A 24,520-nucleotide genomic window follows, 5' to 3' on the forward strand; every position below is an offset into this window, starting at 1 on the left:
AGGAAACTTCTTAAAATGATTTCCCCCCATTAGAAATAATGACAGTACTGATTTGATGTATTTCATGAAAACGTTAGGTTCAAATGAACACTGCATGCAGAAGGAAGTAACTGAACTTTCTTGATATATTCGGGGAGGGTGTATTATTTTCTTTTGGTGGAAAAGTAAATGTTATGAGTCAGTGTTCTTCCATTTTGTGTGCAAAAATGAGTAATTCCCTTCAGCCAGTCATGCATGCTTCTTGACAAAACAGTTTTCCTTTGTGGGAGAAAACACGCAAAGAATAACCTGTGGGACTTACAGTGGTGCCTCGCAAGACGAAAAGAATCTGTTCTGTGATTCTCTTCGTCTAGCGGTTTTTTCGTCTTGCGAAGCAAGCCCATTGACGGATTAGCGGATTAGCGCTATTAGCGGCTTTTAGCGGCTTATCTGCTGATCGGATCAGCTGATAAGCGGCTTAGCGGCTTAGAAAAAGGGGGGAAGGAGAAAAAAACCAGCAGGAACTCGCAAGACATTGTCGTCTTGCGAAGCAAGCCCATAGGAAATTCGTTTTGCGAAGCACCTCCAAAACGGAAAACTCTTTCGTCTAGCGAGTTTTCCGTCTTGCGAGGCATTCGTCTTGCGGGGCACCACTGTATATTGTGAAGTTGTGGGTGAACACATCAGACGACACAGCAATTCTTCAAACAGCTCTTGTTTATTCACAGGCCAGAACAGGACTGAACTGAAGGGTTCAGCCAGCCTGCTTATATAGAGCTCCACTAGAACGTAACAGTAACCACTTTCGGTAACTATCCAATCACTGAACATCACTTTCAATCCCTTATTTGCATATGTGGACCTGAGTGAAAACTATCTACAGTCTCCGCCTGCTGGCCCAGGGTGAGAACTTCAGTACATAACATATACAACCTCATTTGCAATCAAACAAGCAGAATCCCTTTGGCTTCAAGTTCCCCGTTCTTAAGACCTGGAAAAGGGAAGGCTCATTTGTGTGTTGGGTACAATTAAACTAACCCAAGGCCCAGAACTCGAAGAGCTATTGGGCAATTCTTTTCACGGCGTTCCAAAATCTATCACAGTTTGGGCTGCTTCCAACAAGGAGGGCCTGTTGCTCAGAGCACATGGGATTAATATGCTCATGGGTTCAATCCCTGTTCCTACAAGTCTCTTAAGTAGGAGAAATAGGAAAAACTTTTGCATAAGAACTTGAAGAGCTGCTGCTCTCGCCAGTCAGGTTAGAGAAAATATTGAGTTTGGTGGCCCTCCACAAATGGAAGTGTAGCAACGGACACAAAAACATGGAGTACTGGGGAAAGTACTAGTCCAGTGCAGACACCATCAAATAGCAATCGAGCTCTGGAGAAAGAAGGGTAAGTCTTTTTCCCCCTGGGGGGTTCCCTTGGGGATTCCCAAGCTGTATCCAGCCAGCCCATGACATTAGCACTGCAAACGAATAATAGCTCTCCTATAAGATCACTATGACAATCATTTCTCATTTTTATATCACTTACTTAAACCTCTTCTATGCCTCATACCCGGGGATCATGACTTGGCTGAGCTGGGCAGAGCAGGGATTTGAGGCTGGGTTCCCACATCCGTGCTCGGGGTTATTATGCATGCACCGTAGGGGCCACCAGATTGGCTGGAACGAGACCCTGCAGTGACTCCCTTCCAAAATATACTTACAGCATCTGTCAGCTCCAGCTGGTCTGGGGGCTTGATTAATGTCTTGGCCTGTGCCCATTCATCTGCCCCCCCTTCCACTTCAGCACCACCTTCGTCATCCTAGAACAACAGAGTTAAACAACAGGGTGAGGTGGATTCTGTCTTGCCAGGGCAGCAATAATTGAACAAATGCCTAATGGAATGGTCTCAGTGGTGGGGTGCACATTTTAATTCTTATTTATTTATGATTATTAAAGGTAAAGGTAAAGGGACCCCTGACCATTAGGGTCCAGTCGTGACTGACTCTGGGGTTGCAGCACTCATCTCACTTTATTGGCCAAGGGAGCCGGCGTACAGCTTCCGGGTCATGTGGCGAACCAGAGCAGCGCACGGAAACACCGTTTACCTTCCCGCCAGAGTGGTAACTATTTATCTACTTGCACTTTGACATGCTTTTGAACTGCTAGGTTGGCAGAAGCAGGGACCGAGCAACGGGAGCTCACCCCATCGTGGGGATTCGAACTGCCGACCTTCTGATCGGCAAATCCTAGGCTCTGTGGTTTAACCCACAGTGCCACCCACGTCCCTTATTTATGATTATTACTTTGTCAAAAAAATTTAAAAAGGAATGTATAAAATGTAAATAATTGTATAAAATTTAAATAAAATAATGAATTAAAGAAAGAAAAAAGAAAGGAAGAGAAGAGAAGAGAAGAGAAAAGAACTTATGCCACTGTGGTGTCTTTATAGATTGTCTGCAAAGGAGCAGGCTAGAGGCACCATTCTTTTGTGATTCTGTTCCTACCTGCCTAGGAGATATGGGGTTACCAACATGGTGCCCGTGGGCGCAATGGCACCCTTGTGAGCTTCCGCTTCATGACATCCCTCGTCTCCCACAAAGTACACACTGCTGAAGGAGAAAAGAAGTAAAACTCTTCCTCCTCTTCTCCCTTCAGCTGTAGGTGCTTTTCAGCATCCAAATCAGTTGCCACTCGGAGCCTTGGAAATCACCCGAGCAGTTGAATGGAAGGAAGGTGGGACAAGAAGGTGGGAGGGGAAATGGAGTGAGCTGGGAGACTGGGTGGAGACAAAACAGAGTGACTGGAGGCGCAGAGAAAGTGGGGTGCTGCAGGAGTCAGAGGACAGCAGGAGAGACAATGGAGTGCTGTGGTCAGAGATATATTCTGTGTTTTGCTCTTATCATCTTGTGTACAAATGTGACTCTGGAGAAGGGAGAGAAACAGAAGGGCCATGACTAAATTTCAAATGCGTCCATGGACCCCCCCCCCAAACGTTGGTGACTCATGGGTTATCAATTTAATAGTAACAACAAGATCCAGAAGATGATGCTTGGAGTCTATAGTTCAGCTCCACGGCACTGAGGCCGTGGTTTCTACAGTGACCTGTTTCATTACTGTCTGCATCAAGCCTCTGGAGATCCGGGATGAAGCTCCACCAATGACCTCCACCTCTGCTGGTCCTTTTCATCCAAATCCAGTGGTGTGGCTGGGAATTGGTAGGAGGCTGGCTAAGGCATACACAACTGTGAAGCAAGATGTTAGACTAGGTGGGTCGTGGTTTTGCCTCTCTTCATCTGCTGAAAGCCAGTGATCTCAACAGTGAAATGAGCTTGTCGTTTCGACAACTTGTTTCGGGAAATGCTGCATTGTGACAGCCTTTATAGCTGCAAGGGCTCGCAGAAATCACCTCCCATATTGTATGTCTAAGCACTGCAGAGGTTCCTGGCTTTTGTCCGATGGGTGTTTTCTGAATGCAAAGTTAAGCACCAGGAGCTTGGTTGGAACCGTGTCTATAGAAAGGTTGGCCTCAAATGAGAAGACGAGAGGGCAGGAAGGAATAACTTTCTGCTCTGCTATTTTCTGGTCTGCATCTCTTTCTGGATTAGTAACTCCTGCTATGCTGGAGCATCTATTTGTGGTCATTTAAAAAGCAACAACCTAACATTTAAGGCATTGTTAAGTGATATAACATAGACCAAACCCTTTCTGTCTGTCCCATAATATTCACTGTCAATGGACATTTCATATTCAGCTTTTCCAATCTGGCAGTTCAGGAGCCAAAAGACCTGACCAGGTATGGAAAAGAATGTGGGTGGAAGATCTTGAGGCAAGACTTTTGTCCCAAGGGCTGAGGGAGATTTTGTCATTTGGCGGATAACTTCTAATCAACATCTGTTGACTGAACCCACTTGGATTAGGGTGACTATCAAAGTCACTACCATTCCCGTGGATCATTTATCCCCTCCCCCATTCTTAGTTCTCTTTTCTTTTTAATCATCTAGGTTTGAAGAATGACACTTCCTGCTCCTCTGATCATCTTCTGTCCAATTCCTGAATTAGTCACAATTCAATGCATATTCCATTGATGATCTCTAGACAGTGGCTCCTCAAAGGCTTCACAAAATAAAGTAATTTCAAAGTGTCACTTCTGTGAGATGTTTTAAATATGAAGATAGGAGCGGTGACACATGTTAAGAACCACGTTCTTCCAAAGCTAGCTGGGTGTGCAGCAGAGCAAAAGAAACACCTATTCTCTTCTGTAACAAACAGAATAAAATATTTAATTATGGGTCAGGGATAGGCAATCAGGGCACAAGCAGTGCAGATTGCGATTGCCTCTCCTCAAAGTTTCATGAACCATCAAGCTTTTCTCCGACACATAAGCAGTTTCCAAACTCCACTGTCTGGACCTTCAAAAAATGTTATTGTTTACTGCTTGAGTTCCGTATAACGTGGTGTGTTCAGGGTAGAGTGGTTACCCACCAGGCAAAAATATTCCTCTTCTTTGGCTAATTAAACTATGGGATTTTAAACTGGGGAGAAGGTTATTGTTTTTGTTCGTTTTGTTCGTATTTTGTATTTTTATATTGTAAACAGCCCTGTGATCTTCAGATGAAAGGCGATATAGAAATTTAATTTAATTTAATTTGATGATGATGATGATGATGATAGCATCCCAACCCTGAGATCATCTTTATGATGCTACAGAATTCTCCATATTTTTGCTTAAGAGAAAGTCTCTTTTCTGCCCAATGTCTTCCTCTGCGACTCTCTTAGGAAGTTGGCTGTGCCTCACACACAGTCATGTCCAATGGGTGCTAGAGTAACTTTTGCTGAATTGCAGAGTTCCTGTACAACGGACTTGTAAGGTTCCGGCAGGTGTAACCAGACAGAAGCCAGGACTCAGTCAGGTAATCCTAGGCAGGCAGTTCTGGGCCACTTACTCCCTGATACAAATGTCTCCAAGGTCTCTGTACTCTATCTGGACAACACATGGTACTGAGAGGCAATGAATCACTACGCTATCCCTTGTCCCTGCCTGCTGTCCCTTCTGTTCCAGGTACTTGTCACCAACTGTTGCTGGGGGGTCAGGCCTTGCACACACCTGATGCCCAACACATGGGTCCAATCAGTGTCACTGTGTGTGCAGTTCTTGGGAGCTCTTTGTCCCATAGGTAGCAAGAAACCAACTGCAGGAGAAATTAATTTAAATTTATATCCATTACTGGTGTGCAGCACAGAGCTTTTGATTGAAATGAATTCAGGGGCTTGGGGCAATTTCTCCCCTTTGCTCTGAAAGGCTGCCATGAGCTGAATTTCAATACGTCAGCCTCCCTTTTCAATCCGGTTTTCCTAGAAGCGTCGCTCAGACCTGTGCCCTGTATCAATGCAGCGGATACGGAATCCAGGGTCTAATTGGATCTTCCTATGCATGACTGCTCTCAGCAAGGGTGAATGGAATATTGATCAAAGGAGCGCTCCATTCACTGTCCAGCATGCACACAAAACAGGGGGTGGGTCTCTGGGGAGCCTTCCCTGCAAACACCAAGGAAAAGATTTCAGGGGAGAAAGCAGTGACTCCACTTGGGAGCAGATGCACCGTTATGCATTCTGCTGTGTCCACATATCCTTTTTGCTTAATGCAAAGCTGCACACAAATATGCCTAATAATACGAAAAACTCTAAAGGCTAATGAACAGGGTTTTTTCAAAAAAAAAAAGTTTTAGCATATGCCAGATATCAAGGTAACACCAAGGCCACCTTTAAAAGCTGGGGGTGAAATTTTCATGCAGCAGGTTCTTATAGATAGTGAATTTTAGAGGGAAGGCTTTCTGAAGAACTCAAGATATATCTTTAAAATGGTCAAGAGACACCGTTTTATACCAGCCTGATCCTTAAGCAGTGTGCATGGAGAAGGGCATGCGACTTTCTTTCATGTAGTTTAGAACATGATGGACATTTCTTTCCAAATCTGGGGTGTTAAAATGGGTAAAATGGAGCTTTTGGTTATCCTCTTTGATGGCCCAGTGCAGCGCCTGTTCCTATAACTTCAGATGAAAGTCAAGACCATGTCTCAGTTTCATTTTATTTCATATTCAGTTTTTCTTCATTCTTTTTGACAGGGTGGGAGCTGTTCGTTTAACACAGAGCTGGAGAACCTGTGGCTCCACGCCCCCTGCAGTTCCCATTCGCCCTAGCAGCATGGCCGATGGTCTGGGGGGATAGGAGTTTCAATCCATCAACAAAATGGGGGACCACAAGTTCTCCACCCCAGAGTTAGCTAGTTCTCTCTCCGGGTAGAAAGATTTCTTTGTTCCTCTGAAACGGGAATGCTCCAGGAAGAATAAGAGGAAGGAGAAAAATGCCCAGTGCTATTTCTCTAGAAAAAGAGATGCCAGAACTGAGTTTGGGTGAGTTCCAGCTGAAGAAAAGCCCCAAGAATGTCCTTCCTCTTTCCCCCTCATTGCATGCAAGGTGTGCCAGCAATCTTTTTTTCTTCGAAAGATTGAAATTTAGACCATTAATTCACCTTTTGTTTATTATATTTCCTATACATCTTTGGGGAGAAAAACCTTACTGGGACAAACCTTGTTATGCTGAATTCATATTTTGCACAATTTGTATACGGTGTTTGTTTGATAATGTGTGGTTTACTATGCCTAATAAAGGATTGATTGATTGATTGATTGAAAAACCTGCCTCCTCCCTCATTGTGTATTTCAACAGGGTAATAGTTATAGGCAATGCCTTGAAGAAGACTGATGCTCAAAACATGCTGGGATTATCATACGTCACCCTGCTTTCAGATACTTTATGCTTGATAATATAAAATATTAATCCTGCACCTCTGCGGTTTTTCATATTTTCTTTCTTTTACCAAGCACAGAAGTGGCCAGATCTGTGAAGGATGCTTTAGGCCTATGACTAAGAAGCATGTGAGGTGTCTCCCCAGGACACAGCCCCTCTGCCCACCCCTCACCCCTCACTGGCCCTGCCCCACACTGTCCTCAAATGCTGCCCACTGGCTGAAATCTGATAATGCCTCTGCTGGCTGAACCTTCATCCTGGATGCAGGGTGGAGAGAGGCATATGCTGTGTGGGGGTGTAAAAGCCTCTGACTTTTGCACGACTGGAATGTCGTTCCTTCCAAAAGTAAGAGTCACATCCATGGCTCTGCCCACTTTTGTCTCTTGCAATCTAAAGGTCGCATTCTGAATATACACTGTTATTGTTATTTCCTTTATGAATTTCCATTTAAATCAGTGAGGTCTACTCCCTAGTAAATTCATTCAAGTGCTAGTGCACAAAAGAAATTTAATCCAGCTCTCTCCCAGGTCTGCCATTTTAAACACACTCATATTCCAAAACCAACAAACAAAAATCCACTAAGATTGCTGCCCTGAGTTGCAAGAAAATGAATTTAGAATTGAATCTCTTACCCGTCTCCTTATTGTTGATTTGGAAGGTTTAAGTGTAGTCTGGCTCTAGAAACAAAACATAAAGATGGGGTCAAACATGGTCAAATTTTACACAAGGTCCTTTGACGATCAAAGAAGAACTAGGAACAGTTGTCAAGAATGGCTACTTTAGCCAGAGATCCCAGTTTGTTCCACAGAAAATATTCAGAAAAACTTTCTGTGTCTTTCATTATCTACTGAAACACTTGAATCCATAGTGGTATATGTTTGCTGATAAAAATAAGCAGAATGCTACCAAGAGAACTAGGCATTACAGTCATACCTTGGGTTGCGAACGTGATCCGTGTGGGAGACACGTTCGCAACCCGCAGCATTCACAACCCACAGCACCACGTCTGCGCACGCATGACACGATTCAGCACTTCTGAATTGTGCGTGATGTCATATTGTGGTTCTGTGCATGCTTGAGCACCAAAACCTGGAAGTAACCCGTTCCGGTACTTCTGGGTTCGGCGCGGTCCACAACCTGAAAACACACAACCTGCGGTGTTCGCAACCCAAAATGTATAATTTCAGTTACAGATAGGTAGCTGTGTTGGTCTGCCATAGTCAAAATAAAAAAATTCCTTCCAGTAGCACCTTAAAGACCAACTAAGTTAGTTCTTGGTATGAGCTTCCGTGTGCATGCACACTTCTTCAGATACACTGAAACAGAAGTTGCCAGACCCTTCTATATAGTGAGAAGGTGGGGAGGGGTGTTACTCAGAAGGGTGGTGGGAATGGGAGATTGGCAGATAGCTGAGATGAGCCTGTTGACGACTCTTAATGACTGTAATAGGTCTTACAGGAAAAGGCAAGGGGTGAGAAGGTAAGAAATGGCTTAGTCATGTATAATGGGATAAGAATCCAATGTCTTTGTTCAAACCAGGTCTCTCCATGGTTTTAAGTTTGGTAATGAGTTGCAATTCAGCAGCTTCTCTTTCCAGTCTATTTCTGAAATTCCTTTGTAGTAAAACAGCTACTTTGAGATCTTGTATAGAATGTCCTGGGAGATTGAAGTGCATCTCTGCCCTCCCCAGCCCCCCCTGCACCCCCCACGCTACGCCACTGCTCCCAAGTTAAAACAGTACAATGCATCATCAGAGATCTACAACCTCTCCTGGGCAATGACAGTTCTCTTTCTCAAGCTCTGGGAGGAAGACCTTTCATTGCCTACAGACAGCCACCCAATCTTAAACAAATCCTAACCCACAATAATACTACAACCAGACTTAACATGGACACTCGCACCAGAGCCTGCAATAAACCCTGATGCCAACTTTGCTGCCACATACACCCAGACAACACCGTTACTGGCCCCAACAACATCACACATACCATCTCGGGACTATTTAATTGCTCATCGTCTAACGTTGTGTATGCCATCAAATGCCAACAGTGTCCTTCAGCTCTCTATATTGGACAAACAGGCCAAACCTTACGCCAAAGAATAAATGGACATAAATCTGACATCAAGAATCACAAAACAGAGAAACCAGTAGGAGAACACTTCAATCTCCCAGGACATTCTATACAAGATCTCAAAGTAGCTGTTTTACTACAAAGGAATTTCAGAAATAGACTGGAAAGAGAAGCTGCTGAATTGCAACTCATTACCAAACTTAAAACCATGGAGAGACCTGGTTTGAACAAAGACATTGGATTCTTATCCCATTATACATGACTAAGCCATTTCTTACCTTCTCACCCCTTGCCTTTTCCTGTAAGACCTATTACAGTCATTAAGAGTCGTCAACAGGCTCATCTCGGCTATCTGCCAATCTCCCATTCCCACCACCCTTCTGAGTAATACCCCTCCCCACCTTCTCACTATATAGAAGGATCTGGCAACTTCTGTTTCAGTGTATCTGAAGAAGTGTGCATGCACACGAAAGCTCATACCAAGAACTAACTTAGTTAGTCTTTAAGGTGCTACTGGAAGGAATTTTTTTATTTTGTATAATTTCAGTTCTGGAAAGGAACAGAAACTTTCAGAGAGGAAAGAGCTGCCGCACCTCCAGCCTGATAAACCCCACTGTTATTGCCCAGATATACCGCATTTACTCAGATGTAAGGCACACCTTTTTTGCGGCCACATTACGACATGAAAATTAGGGTGTGCATTACATCTGATGGCGCATTAACATTCACCACCAAATACTTTTTTGGTTTCAAGGTTCTGAAAACTGAGGTGCGCATTAGATTCGTGTAAATATGGTAATATGCACATTGAGGACAACAACCCATGCTTTTTTTCTGGGGGGGGGACGCATACCCCTAAACATTTTGTGAATCTAAGTTTGGCCTCATTGAGGGGCAGTATTTCAATATGAGTAGGAAAATGAGAGTACCCCTAAACAGTTTTTAAGGAAAAAAAGCACTGATGACCATCAAGCAGGCCTGATATTTTGGCCCACGAAAGGGTCACATTATAATAATCCACAAAACCAAGCTGCAAAGAATATTCTACAATGATTTGAGTGCCAAATGGAAAAAAAGGCCCTCTGTTCATATGGGGGAGAGAAATGGTCATGATCATTTTCTTGTACAATGAGCCTCCTGGATGCTAGTTTAATGGGATTTAGGGAATACAATTGATAAGAGATTTCCAAAGCACAGATTAATTTAGACCCAATTCAACCAGCAAATTGCTAATTTAAAGCATGAAACAAAGCCCGGCTGCCATTAGCCTCCACAGATGAGTCTATAAAAGTATTTATCTGGCAGGAAAGGCATTGACAAGACAATTGGAAGCTAATTGTTTTGGGCAGTTACACATATTTCAATTAACTTGACATAAAATGCAATCAAGTAAATTTCAGTAAATTTGTTTTAACTATATGGGGGAAAGACCCCAAAGCAAAGCCACACATAAGAAGAGATTGGACATGCAGCAAAAGGCAATTCAGCCCTAAATCTCTGGTCTGGTTCGTATCTCACAAACCCCAGATGAAACGGCAAACTTGTACCTGGACTGTACCAATTCAGATTACAGGTGGGGGAGGCACTTAATTTTAAACCCTGCCATATAAAACCATACCTGCTCCTCAAATTCTCTTTCTTCCTTTGCATCCCTTATTGTCTGCTTGCATTTCTTTTGCCAAAGTTTGTGTTAAATTGTGGGTGCACATATCAGACAACACAGCGATTCTTCCAAAGCAGCTCTTTATTTGTAAGCTGGAACAGAACTGAACTGAGGAGCTCAGTCAGCCTGCTTATATGGAGCTCCACTAGAATGCAACAGTAACCATTTTCTGTAACTAGCCAATCACTGAACATCACTTTCGATCCTTCATTTGCATAACTATCTACAGTATCTCCCTGCTGGCCCAGGGTGAGAACATAACAGTTTGTTTTTTTGTTCTCATGTGAACAAGCACTTTCTGAAATAACTCTTCATCCCTCCAAACATTTAAAGCATATCCCTTCCCCAAAGAGTCCTGGGAGCTATAATTTGTTAAGGCTGCTGCAGATCGTAGCTCTGTGAGGGCTGAACTGTGTATTATTTATTAAATTGATATCCTGCCCTTCCAATGAAAAGAGGCCACGGCAGTTAACAACAAGAGACCCCTGGTATAGTGTGTATGTAAAGGTAAAGGTAAAGGGACCCCTGCCCATTAGGTCCCGTCATAGCCGACTCTGGGGTTGCGGCGCTCATCTCGTTTTATTGGCCGAGGGAGCCGGCGTAGAGCTTCCAGGTCATGTGGCCAGCATGACTAAGCCGCTTCTGGCGAACCAGAGCAGCGCACGGAAACGCCGTTTACCTTCCCGCCAGAGCGGTACCTATTGATCTACTTGCACTGGTGTGCTTTCAAACTGCTAGGTTGGCAAGAGCAGGGACCGAGCAACAGGAGCTCACCCCGTCGCGGGGATTTGAACTGCTGACCTTCTGATCAGCAAGTCCTAGGCTCTGTGGTTTAACCCACAGCGCCACCCGCATCCCTGTATGTATGTGTATGTAGCCATAGTCTAAAGTGGTACAACTCAGGTACAGGTTTACAGCTTCTTCTGCTGTTTTGTGCAAACTGTATCTCTTTCTCATGATGAGCAATCAAGGGATCTGAGTAATTTTAGTGTCGGATGAGCAGAAACTGTTTCATGGCATGCTGGCATTTAAAAGAAAAAAGAATTCAATTCTACTCCACCCAAAATTCAAATCATAAGGAAAGTTTACACAAGGTTTTTTGAGCTCACAGGGCCCCTCATCACTTTGCTTAGGTGCTGGGAGTTGGCCCCCTATCCCTGTTGCTCATCCCCGGTGCCCCGAAGAGGCCCATGCATGCAATACAACAACCACAAAACAGGAAAGGTCACGTGTAGACTGCAGCATAGAATTCAAAAAGCCATGGTTTCCCGTTCCATTTGCCTGGAACCAGTGCAAACCCATACAGCAGAGCTTTCCAAACTTTTCATGTTGGTGACACACTTTTTGGACATGCATCATTTCCTGACACAGTAATTCAGTTTTACTAGCAAACTGGAGGTGATAAATTAACCCCTTTCTAGCCCCAGGAGGAGCGTTCACACGACACACCTACACACTGCAGCCGACACACTAATGTCTCACAACACACAGTTTGGAAAGCTCTACCATGCAGGCAGAAAGCTTGCCTCATATTAAATATATCTGTGTTTGCTGAGGCACCAGCCTTGGCTAAAGCCAGGGATAGGATTTGGCCATTAAGCATGAAATATGTTCTCTTTGGGCTTGAAGACACCTAGAGGTGATCCTGAAAGCTTTTAAATCCTGAGCACTCTCCCTGAAGTATACTGAAGTCAAAAGAAGTAATTTCAGAGCAGCATGCAACAAAAGCTATACATCCTGCGATCTTCCCAGGCTTCCATCTTGAAAGAAACCGCTCCTCAGGACATATAAATGTCAACTGCTTTAAACCCAGCGAAGTTGCATGCTTAGCCCTGTTCAGTTCATCTGTTTATATTTATAACTTGTTTTATTTGCAAAGGCTTGGAGAAGATAAGAGCAGTTGCAGCAGGGAATATGGCAATCCATAAAATATGCATAATGTTGTAACATAAAGCATTACTTATAGCTTTGAGAGATAAAAACGTGTCTATAAAAGCATACTTTTCAGAATATACTGCCAAGTTTTACTTGTTATCTAATTATAGGTTCTGAATAAATAATATATTAGCATCGCTCTCTATACCAAAATGCCTTGAACAGAGACTTAGGGACAATAAGGCCTCTGGGAGTTACAGCTGAGAGCGGCTCTCATGTCAAGAAAGATTGGGCAGAACGAGTGGCCTCTGGCTGAGATGCTCAGAACCATTGTCACCCTCTGTTTATTATGGTCAAGAGGCCAGAAATAAACCATGCGGTAAACCAAAATCTTAAATACAGGACAAATACATAAAAAGTAACACCGCAAAAGCAGCTCCATCAAAACCAGAGAATCCAGAGAGTGGCAGAGCAGGCAGAAAGGAAGTGCCTAGGACAAAGAGAGGCAGCTGCTTCCAAGAGGACAGGAGGAAAATGGGGAGGAGTGAAAGGTGAAATACAGATAGCTCAGTTCAGATCCGAGTTCAGCCAACCAAGCCGCTGCTCCTTCTAAAAAGAGAGAGATGAATAACTCAGCTTAGTCTAAGGCTAATTTGGGCCTGGTCACACTTGCAGGGACACTACTGAGAATGCGATGCAATCCAAACACCTACTCCAATCTCTGTGAGCCTCCCAAGCCCACATCCATGCACCCTGTAGCTTGCTCCAAACTGTTGGCATGCAGAGGGTTGCAAGGCCAGCTGGCTAGTCCCAGCTGGGCCGTCTCCTTCCAGCCATCCCACTGCGAAGACCCATCGGCCTCTGCTCTGATGTAAATCAGCAACCCAGGCTTCAAAGCCAGGCACACTATATCAGCAGAGCAAACTGTGTGCACAGAATAGGCCTGAGGCTTGTGGAAGCATACCACAACTACATATTTATTAATCATAAATCAGGACAAAGAAACATGTCGTCTCTCTCTTTGTCTTCTCAGAGAGACAGAGAAAAGCAAAAGCTATACACACAACGGAAGTTCCCAGTAAGCCGTGCTGGTATGTAAACAGACATGTGACATGCAACAGTTCCATGTCTGCAACTAAAGGTGGAGTGGAATTTTCCAACACAAACGCCTTTCCTATGTATCTGGCTTTGTGGTAGCAGCAGCAGGGAATTCTGGTGGTTTTATAGCAGCAGTGGCAGCTGGAGGGCCTCACCCACCTTCCACCCTGGTACTAGCTAGAACACTGCTGTGGCAGCATACCTGGTGCCAGAGACAGCGGGAACTGCAGTTTCCCAGGCCACCAGCTGGATCATTACACGGACCCCAATATTTCTGGAAACTATGGAGCTAAAGGCCACATGGTTTCTAGGACACAATGTCCATGCAGAAGAGTTAAAATGCCTCAGGAAAACTACATTTCCCAGGGAAGGGCCAATTCCAGTTTTGTGGGGGCCCTGGGCAACCCCTTCTATCCCTCCTCTATTACCAGGTCCTTTCTCCTTCTCCCTTACCTGTCATTAGGCACTCATTTATCCTGCTCTTTTCTTTCCCAAAGTTTGAGCTGGTTTTGGGTGGGCCTGTTGGGTGGCCCAGCAGTGAGCAGGATTGGTGATGGGGTGTACGGTGGAGGTGGGAATGGGATGGGCCAGGACAAGGCAGGGTGCGGCTGAAAGGAGTACTGGTTGGTAGCCGTTTGAGTTCCACTGCAATCAGCACAGACAAAGTGTTGCTCCAGAATGATGCTACGGGGTGTGGGGAGGGGGTGTGTGTGTATACACACATACACACACACACACACACACACACACACTGTATATAGTGATCAACCCAATGCAGTATCCCTGGGACACTTCCATGGCAGCATTCCAACAGTTGCCAGAGTAAGTTGGAGAGAACTCCCTACTGGCAACACAGAATGAGAAACCAAGCAGTGTTTTTACCAATGAGGCAGAGGAAGAATGTGTGTCTGAGCCTTTTTAGGAACCTTCTGCAACCAGCTAGGTTCAAAAGTCCTGCTCTATCATCAACAAATGTAAGTTATTAAATCAGAAGCAGCAATTTGCCTTTTATTTCTTTGATGACAAGTCTATATTAATATTAATCAATAAACTTCATTTCTTAAGGAAATCATGTCAGGGCGAGGGGAATTCTGACAGGCTTAAGCTCCATGTAAGTTTTTCTTGGGCCTTCTCTCCGGTGAGCCCCAGGCTGTGGAATGACCTCCCCCATGGTGTGTTCTGAACCCGCACTGCACGTTAAGACCACCTCTTCAGTTAGGCCTTTGGGTGAGGGGGTGTCTTCCCTCCTTCTGTATTGCTGTTCTGAGCTGCTGATTTATTTTTTGTCACAAGTTGTTTTGCTATTTTATTTTCATGGTTTTAATGCAAATTGATTTAACTCTGATATGTTTGCAAATCACCCTGGGACCATAAATGGTCTTCATACAGGTATGTAACTGAGCCACTGGTTTCAAATAAGAGTGTTGCAATTGCCACTGCTATGTCAGTATGCACATAGGTCAGGAGCATACTAGCTTCAGGTTCTTCCATTCCACACCATTTCAGAACTGGGTATTGCAACTTGCAATCTCTTCATCCCACCTCATGTTCTGTCAGAGCAGTGGTGGCAGCAGGGAATGCAGATACAATCTTAGACTCATCCTGCCTGGTAACAGCACTTTATCTTTCCGTCCTTATTGGTGTCTTTGGAAAAAGCAAAGGCTGATGTGTACTTAAACCCGGCAGGTAGCCCATTTCCTAATCCTGTTTTAAATTTCAGCAAGCCTACACATACCAGTGAAAGGCTACTATAACAAGCAGAAGAAATGCAGTTCTTAGTGTTCCCTGCAGCGGCTACTAGCAGAGCAGCTAAATCACCCCTGTTCACCAGTGTGCTTAAATCTGCTGCCTGAGACACACAGAGCTGCCATTGAACTTTTGGAAGATAGTTTTATAAACCTCTAGAAATAGCAAGCATCTCTGTAACCACCTGCTGGGTTATGGCTATAGTCTTGGGAGACTGCTCACATTTTCTGCAAAACTTCCTTGCAACACTTTGCCTTATGTTTCACAGATATGATTCATACACCATTGAATCAAAGTTTGCCCGAGTCATTAGTTTTCATATCCCAAAACCAATCACACAGGGTTGTTTGAAAGGCACCATACATTTGACAATGTGCAGCATCAACAAACCGATCTAAATTGATCCTTTACTGCATGTTCAAGCAAATGTGACTTTTGGCAGAGGAACCATTAGAGCAGTCGAATGTACTATTTGAGGTCATTCCAGAAATTCTTCTTGCCTTCAGTTTTGCTGGGGCAGACATAAAAGGACTGCCACACAATCCAGTACATTAGAGCAAGAGAAAACCAAAGGTTTTCTTTGGATGATGCAAGTCCTTTGAGAAATATGTACTGTACAGCATTCCATATCTCAGCCTGCAGGGTCTCCTCGGAGCTGTCCAGGATTCTGATCTGCCAATCAAGGACCCTGGTCAGCTCCTTGTGCGCCTTAACAGGCTGAACTACAGTTGTTCTCAGCAAAAGACCAGCCAGAAGCTGTCCTTTCCTGATGGCTCTGCCCCCTGGAAGAGCTGCCTGCAACCCTTAAAGGGCCTGTAGCTGATTCTGGAGTCACATACTCCTACGTGACTTTGAAGCAGGAGAAGGTATAAGGCAGTCATCCCCAGACCAGGAAGGCATAGTAGAGGAGGTGTTGAGGCCTTCTCTCTCTCTTTGGAGTGGGGTGACCTGTGAGTTGTCCAAATCTGAGTCTACCTTGGGGCCACCGCAAACCCAGATGCAAGGCAATTGATAATAGAGAACTGTTGTGCTTTATAATGATAGAGAACATTACGAGGTCGTTGCGCGTGTGCGCATGCACACACAAACACCCCTCCACACCTGCAACTACTGAATAAAACTGAAACTGAAGTATATCTATGCTAATCCAACACTCAAGAGACAAAGTATTTTTGTTGTTGGAAAAACGGAATACAAATATTAAATCAAATCAAATCACCTGGGGAGGAGGGGGAGCATACACACAGGTCACTAGGGTGAGGTGGGTTGCATTTCCATCTAAATTTAGAAGAAGAAGAAGAGTTTGGATTTGATATCCCGCCTTTCACTCCCCTCAGGAGTCTCAAAGTGGCTAACATTCTCCTTTCCCTTCCTCCCCCACAACAAGGTGAGTGGGGCTGAGAGACTTCAGAAAAGTGTGACTATCCAAGGTCACCCAGCAGCTGCATGTGGAGGAGTGGAGACACGAACCCAGTTCCCCAGATTACGTGACTAGCGCTCTTAACCACTACACCACACTGGCTCTCTAAATTTAGTTACGTCTCAATGTATCTCTCTATAGTTAGCCAGTGCAGCATAGTGGTTAGACTGCCAAACTAAGACTTGGGCGAGACTAGGGCTCAAATCCGTGAAGCTCTCTGGGTGGCATTGAGGTATAGCATCTGCTTCTCTCAGACTAACCTACCTCACAGAGTTGCTGTTTTGGGGTTTAAGTGAAGAAGAGGGAGAACTACACATGACACTTTGAGATTCTTGGAGGAAAAGGTGAGATATACAGTGGTACCTCTGGATGTGAACGGGATCCGTTCCGGAGCCCCATTCGCATCCTGAAGCGAACGCAACCTGTGTCCGCGTGTCTGCGCGGGTCACCATTCGCCGCTTCCGCACATGCGCGTGTTGCCATTTTGACCATCTGCGCACGTGCGAGCAGCGAAACACGAAAGTAACACACTCTGTTACATCCGGGTCGCCGTGGAGCGCAACCCAAAAATGAAGCTACTTCAACCCGAAGTATGACTGTAAGTGCAACAAATAAATAAATTATAAATGATTATAAATTGAAATGCGTGCACATTTTATGCAGATCAGCATAACTTTTTGTCCCCTTTTTAATGACACCCCTCCCCTTTAAGAGGCCACCCTGGCCATGGGCTGTCCCCTTCATGAGAGGATGAGGAACAAAACAGGATAGGGGTGCTGCTGATGTTCATCTCACCCGTATTCTTTTTTTTTTATAATAATTTTTATTACATTTTTTCCAAATTACAGATAGAACAGAAGAAAGAAAAAACATAAAGAATAGAAAGAAAGAAAAAAACAGAAAATCACAACCATTTCAACAACTTATTTCAAATTTCTATCGGACTTCCCCGCATCTCCCACATAGTGCATTCTTGACAATAAAGTTATCAGCAAATTATAACCTTATTTCGTGTGTTTCTTTGTATTTTCAATTGCAGTTTAAGTTTAAATCTCTTATTTTCCATTTACTCTAATAATGTAACATATTGTCATTTTTACCCGTTTAAACTTTGATTCTTTCATAAATATTATCCAATTTCATATATAATCAACTTTCGTTGCTGGGGCTACCATTCCAAGTCATACGGCATCTTAAGATTCATATAACTTATAATACTTTTGCAAATAGTCTTTGAATTTTTTCCAATCCTCCTCCATTGCCTCTTCTCCCAAATCTCGGATCCTTGCAGTCATCTCGGCTAATTCCATGTAGTTCATCAATTGCGTCTGCCAGTCCTCCAGTGTGGGCAAATCTTGGATCTTCCAATGCTTGGCGATAAGGATTCTTGCTGCTGACTTCCGGGTTGGCGCGATCTGGAAATGGCGGATTTCCTCCGAGCTCCGGAGGGAATCGGCTCAGCGGTGGATGGGTCTTTGCCGTGCCGGCGACACGGGGACCCTTAAAAACCGCAGGCGCGGAAGCCTGCGGACTGAAGACTCGGTGGGTGCCTTAAGCGCCCCCCTGATTCGCGAAGAGCCTTTTTAAAGGCTGCGGAGGGGATACGGGGGACGGCGCGGCACTGAGAGTCGATCGCTACCGCCGCTGAGCGAAGCCGCGAGCCATGACTGGAGAGCGCTGACTTCCTTCCTTGAAATTTGGACTGAAAAGAAGAACCCGTGAGTAATTTGGAACCGAACTTTAAAAATTCTACCTTTCGAATTTGAGACGATCGGGGGGGGGGTGTTAAAAGGAAGTCCCCACCCCCCCCTTGCAGACAATCCAGAGCAACGATACAAGAGCTAAGCTGGAGTGCCTACCCTGTAAAGGGTGAGTTTCAAAAAGACAGTAACTTCCAAGATTTGGAAAGGTAAATTTGAGCAGGAGAGTGGAGTGTTGGAAGTGTTTCTGTTTTGTTGTAAACAACCCTCCCTCCCGGGCCCGGGAGCGACCTGCTTTGGAGCCTGTATAAGAGGAGCAGAATTTGACAGCTGTCAAAGCTGTCAAATGGACTGTTAACAGTGGAAAAATTGCTATTTAAGACCTCTCTGGTTAAAAGGAGTTACAATTGAATTAAAATTGTTGGAAACAAAGAAACAATAACAGGACAGAGGGTTGTTGGAGAAAAGAACATTAAGTAACCAGAACCCCTCTAGGGGGAACTCTGTGGAATTACAATGGCTGTGGATGGAAAGATACTGAGAGAAATCGAAAGGATGTTTTGCCTGGTGGGAATCTTACAGGAACAGACTACAGATATGAGCAAACAACTGATGACCTTGAATTCTGAAACAAGTAGTCTTGCTGAATGTAATGAGGACTTGAGAGAGAAAGAATCCACAGCTGGATTTGAAATAATAAATAAAGAAGAGGAGAAGACAAAACAAGAAAGAGAACAAGTGAAGTGGGAAAATATTAACCAGAAGCTGACACCTGGAGAACACAAGCAAGGAGACTATTGGATTAAATCTACTCTAAGCCTACGAAAGATACAGAAGACGAAAGTGGAGGCCCTGGGACTTTATGGAACTCAGAAATTTGAAATAAAGAAGTACAATTGGGGCCTCCACATAGACTTTGATTTTGATTATCTTCAAGAGTTAGGCCTTGTGGAAACTCTTCAGCAGTTGTTTCTGAATATGGGAAGAGATTATGGACTGATTGGACTGATTGTGAAGGAACTCTTTCGAGACTTGATGACCGACATAAAGGACTACCAACAAAACCGGCGGAGAGGGACTGAAAGAGAATTGAGAGCCTCGGACGTGCGGAACCCAGGCTAAGAACTGATATTTTGGACATGTTTCGGGAAGGGACGCAAATCGGGGATGGGAGGGAGGGAAGGATCTAAATTTAAACAACACTAAAGACCAGGGGGTTTAGTTAATAAGAAAATTATTCAAGATAAAATGAGAAATCGATGGAAGAGAATTGGGGTCCAACTTAGGAAAAATCTATTTTTGCTTTTCTTTATAAAAGGATTAATATTAAGATAAAAAAGGAAATGCCAATTTGCTGACATAAATTTGGGAATAGGGATGCAAGGGAGGGGGTGGGGGGAAGTCAAGGACTAGGGTTAGAAAATTAAGATTTTCGGAAATTATATATGTTTGTTGTCTTTTATGTTTGTTTTGGTGTTTTGTGTTTTGTTTTTGTCTATATAAAATGTGAAAACCCAATAAAAATTTTTGAAAAAAAAAAAAAGATAAGGATTCTTGCTGCTGTTGTAGCATACATAAAAAAGGTTCTATCCTTTTTTAACACCTTCTGGCCGACAATGCCCAGAAGAAAGGCCTCCGGTTTCTTGGGAAAGGTGTATTTAAACACCTTTTTTAACTCATTATAGATCATTTCCCAGAAAGCCTTCACTCTTGGGCAGGTCCACCAAAGATGAAAAAATGTCCCTTCAGCCTCCTTACATTTCCAACATTTATTATCGGACAAATGGTAAATCTTAGCAAGCTTGACTGGGGTCATGTACCACCTGTATACCATTTTCATAATATTTTCTTTCAAGGCATTACATGCCGTAAACTTCATACCGGTGGCCCATAACCTTTCCCAGTCCCCAGACATAATGTTGTAGCCAATGTCCTGAGCCCATTTTATCATGGCTGATTTAACTGTCTCATCCTGAGTGTTCCATTTAAGCAGCAAGTTATACATTCTCGATAATAACTTGGTCTTTGGTTCTAACAACTCTGTCTCGAGTTTCGATTTTTCCACCTGGAATCCTGTTTTTTTGTCTAACTTAAAAACCTCATTAATTTGGGCATAATGTAGCCAATCTTGCACCTTACCTTTTAATTTTTCAAAGCTCTGCAACCTCCAATTACCTCCAATGTTTTCTATTATTTCCCAATACTTCGGCCAGTAGGCCTCCATATTGGGTTTTTTCCGAGCCTTGGCCTCTATTGGTGATATCCACCTCGGAGTTTTACTTTCCAATAAGTCCTTATATTTTTTCCAGACCATAAATATTGCTTTTCTGACAATATGGTTTTTAAACATTCCAAATGTTTTTGCCTTGTCATACCACAGGTACGCATGCCAACCTAACGAATTGTTAAAGCCTTCCAGATCTAGGACATCAGTGTTTTCTAACAGAATCCAATCTTTCATCCAGCAGAAGGCCGCAGCTTCATAGTATAACCTTAAGTCCGGCAGGGCAAACCCCCCTCTCTCCTTTGCATCAGTTAGTATTTTAAACTTTATTCGGGGCTTTTTGCCCTGCCAGACAAATTTAGAGATGTCCTTCTGCCACTTTCCAAAGCAATCCACTCTGTCCACAATCTGCAAGGCCTGGAACAAAAACAACATTTTTGGCAAAACGTTCATTTTTATAGCTGCAATTCGGCCTAACAAGGATAGTTTCAATCTTGACCAAATTTCTAGATCTTTTTTCACTTCTGACCAACATTTCTCATAATTATCTTTAAATAAATTCAAATTCTTGGAAGAGAGATTGACCCCCAGGTATTTCACTTTTTTAACAATATTTAGTTCTGTTTCCCTCTGAAACCCCTCTGCTTCATTAACTGTCAGGTTTTTCCCTAACACCTTAGTTTTTTGTTTATTCAACTTAAAGCCCGCCACCCGACCAAATTTCTGAATCAATTCCAAAACTCTTTTTGTACTAGATTCTGGCTCCTGTAATGTTAAAACCAAGTCATCTGCAAATGCTTTCAGTTTATATTGTTTCGCTCCGACCTGGATTCCCTGCACCAGCCGATCCTTCCTTATCATATTCAGCAAAACCTCCAGGACCGAAATAAACAATAAAGGGGAAAGGGGGCACCCCTGGCGTGTTCCTTTTTCAATATGAAGTTCTTCTGTCACCACATTGTTCACTATCAACTTAGCTTTTTGTTCTGAATAGATTGCTTCTATTCCATTCTCAAACCCCCTTCCCACTCCCATCCCTTCCAAATTTTTCTTCATAAATTTCCAAGAAATATTATCAAAGGCCTTCTCCGCATCAATAAAAATTAAAACTGCTCTGGTGTTAATATTTGTTTGTAAAAGTTCCAGAATATCGATAATATTCCTAGTATTATCAAACAGATGTCTACCTGGGAGAAAGCCAGCTTGGTCCTTGTGAATTACTTCGTTTAGAACTTTTTTAAATCTATTAGCCAACATATCTGCAAATATTTTGTAATCCACATTTAGGAGTGAGATGGGACGATAGTTCTTAAGTTGGGTCTTTTCAGTTTCCACTTTGGGTATCAATGTGATGAATGCTTCTTTCCACGTATCTGGTGCCTTCCCTCCCCCCATAATCTGATTACAAACCTCCATTAATGGTTGTATCAAGAAATCTTTTAACGTCCTGTAATATTTGGAGGTAAGTCCATCCGGGCCTGGAGATTTGCCTAACTGCATGTTCTGAATGGCATCCTCAATTTCCTGTTGTGTTATTTTACAATTCAAGATTGACCTCTTCTCTTGTGATAGTTCTGGTAGGCCATTGTCTTTCAGGAATTGTTCTATCTCAATTGCTTCCTCGGGTCCTTGTGTATAGAGTTTTTAAAAATATTTCTGGAAACACTTTCTAATTTCTCCCGGTTTCTGAATATTTTTCCCTTCAACTTCTAGATTGGTAACATAGTTTAATTTTTGTCTCTTTTTCAACTGCCAAGCTAGCAGTTTCCCACATTTGTTCGCAGATTCAAAAGATCTTTGTTTCATTTGTTTAATTTTCCATTCCACTTCTTGGTTAATCAGTTTCGAATATTGTGATTGGTGGAATTTGATTTCTCTTAGAGTCTCTTTTGATTTTGGATTCAATCTTAGTTTTTTCTCTCCTTCTCTTATCTTCTCCAATATCTTATCCTTTTTCCCATTCCAGAATTTTTTCTTAATCGTATTCTGTTGTATCAGAAACCCTCTCATAACAGCTTTGCTTGCGTCCCAGATTATTCTTTTTTCCACCGAGGTATTCAGGTTAATTTCAAAATAGTCCTTTAAAGCTTTTTGGGCCTTCTTTACAATCTCTTGATCTCTTAACAGGTTGTCATTCATTTTCCATCTGAAGGAGTCGGCAGTAGTAAATCTCATTTCCATTTTCAGAGCGTTATGGTCGGAGCAAGTCTTTGGGCAGATTTCTACTTTTGTGGTCTTAGGTGCCAGCCCTCTAGTTGTCCAAATTTGGTCGATTCTTGTCCATGACAGGTGGGTCTCAGAAAAGAAAGTTCCTTCTTTACCTAGGGGGTTTCTCGTCCTCCATAGGTCAATTAAATCCATATTGTCAGTTAGTTCAAAGAAAGTTTTTGGTAGTCTTCCATCTTTGGTCAAATTCTGGTTCTGTGACTTATCCATAAGGGTAGAGACAACCCCATTCATGTCTCCCATCATAATGATGTTAGAATACTCCAGATAGTCCAGTAGTGTCTCATGTAGCTTCTTGTAAAATTCTGATTTCCCCTCATTTGGTGCATAAATTCCTAATATCAAAACTTTCTCTCCTTGAGTCTGTATTTCAATGGCCAGGATTCTTCCTTGTTCATCTTTGAACAGAAATTTTGGTGATAAATTCTCCTTAGCGTAGATCACCACGCCTCTCTTTTTAACTCTATCTGATGAAATAAATTCTTGGCCTAATCTTTTGTTTATTAACACCTTCCTGTGGAGCCTGGTCACGTGGGTTTCTTGCAAGCAAATTATGTCCAAATTTTCTTTCTTTAAGATATGAAAAATCCTTTTGCGTTTTTCCGGGGAATTTGCGCCATTAATGTTCCAACTGTACAGCTGAAGAGACATCCTGTACCAATCTGTTGTTGCTCTTTATGGGGCGTCTTCTTTTTTATCCAAATCCGAGGGTGCTAGCTCTTTTCCAAACTCTGGTGGAGGCCAAAGAGCTGCTGCTCCTTTCTGCAAGTCTTCTCCGTGGTCGTGTAGAAACTTCTGGCTGTCCTCTTTCGTTTTGATTTTAATCTTCTTTCCTTTGTAGTTGAATGATAAGCCTTGTGGAAACTCCCACCTGTATGGTATTCCGTTGCCTCTCAAAAGTCCAGCTAGGTCGGTGTAGTTAGATCTGAGATCCAATAGTTGTTTAGGGATATCCTTGTAAATTTGTGCTCTTCTGTCCTGGATCTCAAGTGCTTTGTTAAAATGTAAGTCAAGTAGCTTGTCTCTCTCCTGCTTAGTCCTTAAAATGATCAAACAGTCTCTAGGCCTGTCTTTCCTGGTAACTCTTCCCAGTCTGAATGCGGTTGTTATTTTAAAGTCTGTATCTTCCTTTATACCCCAGAATTTAGAAAATTCTGCTGTCAAGAAGCCAGTCAAGTCCTCTTTCTCAATCTGTGGGATAGAGCGTAATCTTAAATTATTTTCCCTGTTTCTCAGTTCCACCAAAGACAGGTAGGCCTGCTGGTCGCTGATATGTTTATGGAGCGGCCTTACCTCTCCTTTCAATTCATCCACTTTCTGAATTGCTTGACCTGCTTTTTCATTCGCAGCCTCGGCCAATTTCCGATTTTCAGATGTAGCGTCCTTTAGATTCCCAATGTCTTGTGCATGCTTAGCCACCTGTTCAGAAAGTTTGGTAATTGAAGATGTGGCTAAGTCAATTTTTGCAGTTTGATCATCCACTTTTTTATTCAAAATTGCAAATTGTTGTAACATTTCCTCTAAAAGAGTGCTAGAACCCCCCAGCTGCCATATCCTCAGTTGTTGACTGTTCAGCTTCCTTAGATGGGGTTGTTGGTGATGGTACAACTCCCTGTAGGACAGCAGGGACTGAAGATCTACGAGCCTGGGAAATCAGGGTTGTTTGTACCAATTGGCCTTTCCCTGCTTTCGACGCAGCTCTTGTTTTTGCTCGGCCACT

The 24,520-nt window shown here is 43.2% G+C and overlaps 1 protein-coding gene across 1 annotated transcript in view; it reads right to left on the minus strand.

The window, feature by feature from the left end:
- DNAI1 (dynein axonemal intermediate chain 1) overlaps positions 1-24,520 on the minus strand; it is a 172,511-nt gene that overhangs the window by 144,105 nt on the left and 3,886 nt on the right. Inside the window, exons 2-3 of the mRNA XM_082191317.1 lie at positions 7,409-7,453; positions 1,597-1,788 (exon numbers count right to left, since the gene is read on the minus strand). Of these exons, the coding sequence (XP_082047443.1) occupies positions 1,597-1,788; positions 7,409-7,453 (237 nt within the window). The remainder of the gene's footprint in view (positions 1-1,596; positions 1,789-7,408; positions 7,454-24,520) is intronic.

This window comes from Podarcis vaucheri (assembly GCF_965113315.1).
Source record: "Podarcis vaucheri genome assembly, chromosome: 11".
Lineage (NCBI taxonomy): Eukaryota > Metazoa > Chordata > Lepidosauria > Squamata > Lacertidae > Podarcis > Podarcis vaucheri.